Below are 8,085 nucleotides of genomic sequence, written 5' to 3'. Positions count from 1 at the left end.
CTAAAGGCACTGAGATTACCACCATCGCGTCAATCAAAATTTGAGGATAGTCATTTCATTCAGAATGATCGAAAATTCCAAGAAATTAGTTCGAGGGAGAGAAGGGTATAATCCACGCAGCACCAAAGGCTCTAGATTCATATGGTTCACCCGTTTTCCACATATACATTTTAGTGGAAAAGGTGAGAAGGTTGTACCCTGAAAACCAAATTTTGCAAACAATTTGAGGAATTGAAGGACGATCCTAGGTGCAAGTATGAGTCCATGATTCTAAATCTCCCTTCTTCAATAGTCAGCTTTTTAGAAGAAGTTTACACATTTCGCATCGTATTTAAACCACAATCTTGAGATGATTCTCGATCTCATCGCCAAAAAGCCAAGTTCAAGCCGCAAACTAACTCGGTGCAAAAACAGAGTGAGTCAAAGCGGCGGTATTTCTCTGAAGCAGTTCTGATGAATATGGTGCCTTATTCCCTGCCATCCCTGCCATCGTTTGGTTTAATAGAATGTATTTAAACTAAGCGCGCAGAATAGGACTTGAGAGATTTGATTAAAATTCTTAGGCATATCCCTTTAAAAATTCAACTGCTTTTCCGGCGGTTATCCATCGTCAACGACATCCAGTAATAAAGTATTATAATTAGGTTATTCTGCTCTCATTTTACATTTGATCGGATCTTTCTTTTTTTCTCGGGAATAAAATTTTGACTGGAAGTAAAAAAAAGGAATATTTTTACAATCATTAGAGAAAACTGAGTTATGACAATTTTTATTGTTGTGTAAAAACTTTTGCTTGTCTCACCTCTTGTTTATTCCACTGTTTCATATATCATTTATTGTACAACTTTGAAAATGGCGGATTTTACAATTAACACAATAAGTTCAAAAGCTAATTAGATCTATCGATAAGTTTTTATTGCTTTGAACGTCATGCGTTTCCTAGAGATGTTTACCTTGCCCTTGGCAATGTGTAGTCGGTTAAAAACCCCTAAGCGGGGCAAATTACAGGACCATTGCTTGGTTAGTCCGCTCACTAATAAAGCTAAGTAAGAACCATGATAACGCTGGAGGAATATTACTAAAAAAAAAGAAAATTGGAAGACATTTATCTGCATCCTGGTCTTAAGGGATGATTGTATTTTGAGATGCAGTGTATTGTCATATAACTATATTTTGAGATCATTTAAACCAAAAAAAAATCCGGATTCAAGTCTCTGTGTCACAATGTTGTAGTAAATATTACTAATGTCTATCATGGGCATCATAAGGACACGTAGATCTTGTGTTTATGGGCTAGTCAAAAACAATTTTATTGGGGGTCTCAAGCATCCAGTCCCCCTCACCCGTGGTGGGCATATTTACCAATAATACATGTTGACTGTTGAGGAAGTGCCCATCGGTTTTTAGACCCTACTGAAACTAGTTTGTTATACTTGATAGCTGGGTCTTCAACAAGTATTGGTTATCATAAATATTGTGTTTTCAAATACAACATCAACACAGGACAAAATTTAACACATGATGAAACATCGCCACAACCAAAAATAAACGTAAAGTGTAAAGAAGAAACTTCTTTTCTTCTTCATTTTTGCATAACAAGACCGTCTATGAATGATAACATTTTGGCTCTATTATCTTGGACCTTTCCAGGCACACGCCCATGGGGAGGGCTAAAGGGGCTGTAGCCCCCTCTAGAAAAAAATTACATTCGACGTAGATAAAAAAGGAAGGTTTCATCACTATTTTTAACTGTTATAAATTACATTCTGTTTTTAAATCCACCAATACTGGAGACATTGCATACTGAATACTGGTTTGCAGAAGTTACATTTCAATACAATTACGAAATAAATAGCTGCATTCCTTTTCCTAAGATATACACTAAAAAATAAATAAAACGCATTTCTTATATTCCAAACGCCGCAAAGGAACATTTCTCGTGTACGCTTGCTTTGTTTCTTTGTGGTGACGGATGGGAGAAAACCGGTTTCCCCCTTCCACAACCCAACCCAAACTGCGTGCAACCAGTAGCGAGCCTCGCCCACTCACCTTCTGAGGTCTGTGTCAGTGTTTGGCTCATGTTCTTTGTTCGCGTTAGAGTAAACTAATGCTATGAGTTTTATTAGTGACAGAGGTTACAAGTGCAATTGTCCAGTGTTAACTCTTATGTCAAATAGTTCGTGGTAATGAACTGTAATAAGGAGCGATTCGGCTCAATACTAACCGAAACCATAAAAAACAGAATTTTGGTACCAATAGTTACACCAAAAGATTCATATTTTTATGCTGATTTTAAATATACAAGTTCCATCAAAATATATGTTTCTTGTTGTTCAAAGAGGAAGGTTGTATTTTTTCAAAGAGTTCGCGGTAACGAACAAATAAGGAGCGACCCGGCTCAATAGTAACCGAAACTCTAAAAAACGGGATTTTAATACCAATATATACATCAAAGGAATCATATTTCTATGATGATTTTAAAAGTTTCATCAAGTTTAGTCTTACCCATCAGAAGTTAAAAGCCTGAGAAAATTTGCCTTATTTTAGAAAATAGAGGGATAAACCCCCTAAAAGTCATAGAATCTTAACGAACATCCCACCATCAGATTCTGTGCATCAGAGAACCCTACTATAGAATTATCAAGGTCCTATCAACGAAACTGTGGAATTTTGTATTTTTTCCAGAAGACAGATAACAGATGTGTGTTTATTTGTTTTGTTATTTCCCAGGGGTGATCGTATCGACCCAGTGGTAATAGAATGTCGCAAGAGGGCTCCTTCTAACAAAAATTAAAAGTTCTACTGTCCTTTTTAAGTGACCAAAAAATTAGAGGGCACCTAGGCCCCCTCCCACGCTCATTTTTTCCCAAAGTCACTGGATCAAAATTTCTAGCTATCCCCCTTCTATACAGAACAAGTTTTTTTGTTTTAAGTTTTAATGTCGCTCCTTACTTTCAGTTGCAAAAACAAAAATATAATTAATAAAGCGACAGACAAGAATAGCTCAGTGCTGAAGTGACCAAAGTCTATCTGTTTGCGACCAAAACTATCTAAATCTGTATTTCAATAAATCTACATAACTGTTTAAGCACTTGGTTAAGGTGTTAAAATAAATCTAGGCTGCGTTATTGTGTTAAGAAACTCAACTAATGAAAGGAGATCAAATAGAATTGTTCAGGGTTATAAGCAAATATTTAATATTTTTAACTCGGTTAAAGAGTATTGTTTACAAGAATTTACTACTTTTTTCGAGAACTCTTACAAAAATTATATAAGATAGCACTACACAAATGATAGCTTCTTAAGTAGAAATTACAAAACATAAAAAAAAACACACAAATATGAGCAAATACATCTAGTACAGCTTCCTTTCACGACTAGAAAATAATTTTTCTTTTAGATTTGTGATTACAGAGAGAAGTCCTGACCTTTGCCTTTTCTTTGAGTAGTAAGCTGCGAATACTTCCTCAGAGCCTGGAATATAAAACCATTATTAGGTTCCCAACTGCAACATTGTTGGTACTTTTCTACAGAAAAGCTTTAGCAAAATATTGCAATCTAACCATAAAACAAAGGTGAAAAAACTGTCAGTTTTTTTTCGATTTCGGCGAACACCACATAAAAACAACAAACTAACCGCGAGTTAAGTCAATTTTTGCTCAGAGTCAAACCGTTTTTAGCTTATGGAAAAACCTACAACTTATACAAGAGATTTTTTTTTATATTCTTGAAAACTATGATGTCCAAAACTTTAATAATCGCCGTACAACCAGAAAAATTCGACTTAGTACTTTTTCAATAACGTTCTTCGAAGTTCTTTTTTTTACATGAATTAAATAAAAAAAATTGGTTTTTTTAACTGAAAGTCAGGAGCGACATTAAAACTTAAAACGAACAGAAATTACTCCGTGTATGAAATGGGTTGTCCCCTCCTCAACGCCTCGCTCTTTACGCTCAACTTTTTAATTGTTTTAAAAAGTAGAAGTGTGGCAAAGAGTCAAACTTCAGCGTAAAGAGCGAGGGATTGCGGAGGGGTCAACCCATTTCATATACGAAGTAATTTCTGTTCGTTTTAAGTGTTAATGCCGCTCCTTACTTTCAGTTATAAAAAACTAGTTTTTTTATTTAATTTCTGAACGTTTTTGAAATAATGCATGTTTGATTTTGGCTCTCCGCACATAAGTTATTAAAATGAAATTTGCATATTAACATTTTTTTTGTCTAAATGGTTTTCCCTTAGTTTTGATTAGACGATTTTGAAAAATAAGGGGTGGGGAAGGAGGCCTAGTTGCCCTCCAATTTTTCGGTTACTTAAATAGGCAAATAGAACATTTAATTTTCAACGAACGTTATTATTAGTAAAAAATAATAAAACTTTACTTTTATACAAACTTTTATATTCTTATGTTATTATTATGTATATGAGGGGGTTTGTCCCCTCGTTAATACCTCGCTCTTTACGCTAAATCTTAAGTATTGTCCCAATTCTTTAAGAATGACCCCTGAATTAGAATGGCCGTAGAATAAATAGTTGAAATTACTAAAAAATACTTTAGCATAAAGAACGATGTATTTATCTCCTCCTAAATACCTCGCTCTTTATGCTAAAGTATTTTTAGAACCCCTCGTGTGCATAATAATCTCTGTTCGTTATAAGTTTTAATGCTATTCCTTACTTTCAATTGAAAAAACTTTTTCATGTTTATTTTTTCATTGTTTTTTTTTTAGTAATGCTAGAAAATCCCGCGCCCTTTTCATTGAATGAGCTGGCTCATTTCCTTAAAAGCCATTCCCGTAAAAAACTGATCAATAAGATGTCATTTAGAATATCTATGTAGTAATAATACCAACAATCGAAACGTTTCGTTTCAAAAGCCACAATATTAAATTGTAATTAAACTTCTGTCGCTGAATTCAAATACACAATCACCCTCGTCAATGATTTGTGCACGTTTGAACCAACATACTTGGAAACTGTAGTGACACGTAGCGTGCCGACGTTACATAGTAAAGGGCATTATAATGTGGAGTCCAAGCTTTTGTTTGTATACACGGTTACCAGTGTTTAGTTATTACTGTATATAAATATGAACTGTAAATTTTCTTATGTCTACCTCTACTAGCTGGCGTCGTAGGTGCTTAAACGGCCTCAATTCATTTTGTTACATACGTGGCAATTATACCATTCCCAGTCAAAGGACAGACATCAGTACATTTGTTAGGCAAGCTTATTATACATATTTTGAATTGAAAGTTGAAGATCAAGATCAGAACCGTTCCTAGGATTGGTGGTGCCAAGAGAAAAAGTAGTTACCGAGCCCCTCTCCCGAGTCAAATATAAGCAAAAAAGACCGAATCAAAGTGAAAAATTTGATCAAAGTGGGCAATCCCCCAGCACCCCCCATCTGCAGCACTCTGGGCAGCTGGCCAGGTTGCCACCCCCCCAGGAACGGCTTTAATCAAGATAAAAAATGGGCACCTCAGGAGGTATTTGAGCGACATTTCGAGAATTTACAAATGTGGATGAAGAGATCATGTGATAAATTTTCATTTGGTAGCCTATATATGTTATTGTGAAGGTCCAAATTTTGGTTAACGTCGACATTCACCGGTGAATGTTCAAAATTTATTTTTCTCTGCTTGGATTCAATTGGATTTGCGAATCAGCTTTTTTAGTCTTATGCAAGCTTTGATGGTAAAATTTAAGTTAGATTAGTTTGGGTTAAATTAGATTATAAATCTCAGAAATGGGTTAAAAGCCTAACTTAACCTGTCACCATCAAACCTTGCATAAAACTGAAAATGTCGACTGGCAACGCTGACTAAATCCAAGGAGAAAAATAAGGTATTTCGGGCATTCACGGGTGAATCTCGACATTCACCAATTTCAGATATTCACTATATATATATATATATATATATATATATATATATATATATATATATATATATATATATATATATATATATATATATATATATATATATATATATATATATATATATATATATATATATATATATATGTGTGTGTGTGTGTGTGTGTGTTTTGGCGACGGCCGAGCAATCACTATTTTTAAAAACATATAACACGTCAAAACAAATTTAAAATGGAGCATCCTACGTTACAGTCAGCTAAACATTCCAGTGCCTCATTCAACTGAAATCCCGACTTGATTTTTTTTCTAATTACCATTTTAGAAAAGGCTTCAGGGAAGTTAGCTATCCAAAAAAGCTTCAGGGAAGTTAGCATCAAGATCACACGAGACATGCTGCCTTCGACGAAGATAAAGCGCGTCTACCGTATTAATTCCATACTGATCATGGTTTCATGTATTACAAAAGCAAGTACATGATTTAACGAAAGATTTGACAATTTCAATTTATAACGCTCATTCATTGTTTATTGATAGCTCAAAGCAAGGCTCCAAGTATGTCCCCCTCCACAATGGAATTTATTTGGTTCAGTCCCAGTAAGTCGACTATTAAGATTTTCTGCGTGAAAAGTACGAAAACAAAGTCATTGGTCTTTTGAAATATAACATGCACCAACTGATTACCTCCTTGGTCAATAGTGCAGTCCCCTGGCACCACTTTTTGTGTATATGGGGATGCAGGGCTCGTCAGGAGCAGTGGTTACTGCCGCAATGGCTACTAAAGGTTTGAACTGAAACCTGGTGATCCCAAAATTCTGCATTAGCTCCACAACGAGAGAAATAACGCTGCATTTCCACCTCTTTATATAAAATCGGTTCTCATGAACAATTTGCAAAAGTTTTACCAATTGAAGCGAACTATTTCAAGTAGCCTACTATATTTCGACATTTGCTGACTGTAATTTGAAAAGATAAGGGTCACTATGTTTGATGATCCGCAGATTCTTCAAATGCTTGGTTTAGCATCCAAAAACATTGTGAAAGACTTTCATGAAAAAAATTAAACAGAAATTGTGCAGCAGTTTTGTTGGAGTACTTAAAAGGGTTTATGCAACATGAGAATCAAACTGCATTTATTATATAGCCATCTTGTTAACTTGCAGAAAATTCTTGGTGCAGTCAGTGATAAGCAGGGTGAGTGACTCCATCAAGACTAGAAAGTCATGAAGCCACGGTAACAAGGCAGATAGAATATACTTGACATAGCTATCTATCATTGGAGCATGAACCAGCTTAAAATGTTGACACGATAGACCAAAAGTAGTCAAAAACAATTCAAAGACCTACGATAACGAAATGGCTTGCTGTTACTTTGAGCAAATAAAGTGTTCTGGTGTAGAATGTGTCTAATCTACAAATCAAGTATAGAAGCTAATATTTGATTATCTTGCCACAAAAGAAAGAAAACTCAACTGATCTATTTCCAAAATTGCTGTTTGTACAAACTAAAGTTACATTACTTTGCCTCATAACATACAATGGCGTAATTTCGTCAAAACCCCGGGGCGGTGGGGGCAAAGCTGGAGTCAATTTTCCCAAATCAAGTGAAAATGGCAGGGAAAGCAGAAAAAATGATCCATATATTATCATTAAGGCAAAGATAGGCCAAAGAAAACTGATCTGTTTTTCTGGATATTTGAATTATGAAGGCTTAACTTAGTTTTGACAAGATCTTATGCAGAAACTAAATTTCAGCTGGGGGGGGGGGCAAACTGAGGTCTTGAGGGACAAACTTGAGGGGGTGGGGACAAAGTTGAGCCTGGACGGGGCAGTTGCCCCCCTGCCCCATAGCAAATTACACCCCTGGACATAATACAGATTAACTGCTTCCTATGTAGGCTATTAGATGGTAAAACAATTATGTCTGTCACCAAGTGATTGCCGCATGAACACTTTTCAAACAATGGCAAAAGTACGTCATTCCGTTATATTATTATTCATAATCATTCCGTAAACTGTTGCTTGAAGTCCACTTTCCCTGCCCTTGAATGTATCAGAAACAAATTAAATTATTTGGCCAAATAGTAACCGAAACTCTAAAAAGCAAAATGTAGATAACAACAGGCACCATCAAAGAAACAATTAGCTTTTTATGATTATTCTAATTATACAAAATTCATCAAGTTTAATGTTGGCCATCAATAGCTCT

At 35.3% G+C, this 8,085-nt stretch overlaps 1 protein-coding gene across 1 annotated transcript in view; it reads right to left on the bottom strand.

Moving 5' to 3' along the window:
* Window positions 1–3,170: 3,170 nt before the first annotated feature.
* The window catches only part of LOC136025058 (protein TEX261-like), a 77,961-nt gene continuing 73,046 nt past the window's right edge, over window positions 3,171–8,085 (bottom strand). The window contains exon 6 of the mRNA XM_065700739.1: window positions 3,171–3,474. Within this exon, the coding sequence (XP_065556811.1) occupies window positions 3,356–3,474 (119 nt within the window). The 3' untranslated portion in view covers window positions 3,171–3,355. The remainder of the gene's footprint in view (window positions 3,475–8,085) is intronic.

This window comes from Artemia franciscana, chromosome 3 (genome assembly GCF_032884065.1).
Source record: "Artemia franciscana chromosome 3, ASM3288406v1, whole genome shotgun sequence".
NCBI classification, from domain to species: domain Eukaryota; kingdom Metazoa; phylum Arthropoda; class Branchiopoda; order Anostraca; family Artemiidae; genus Artemia; species Artemia franciscana.
This window is presented reverse-complemented; position numbering and strand designations above follow the sequence as displayed.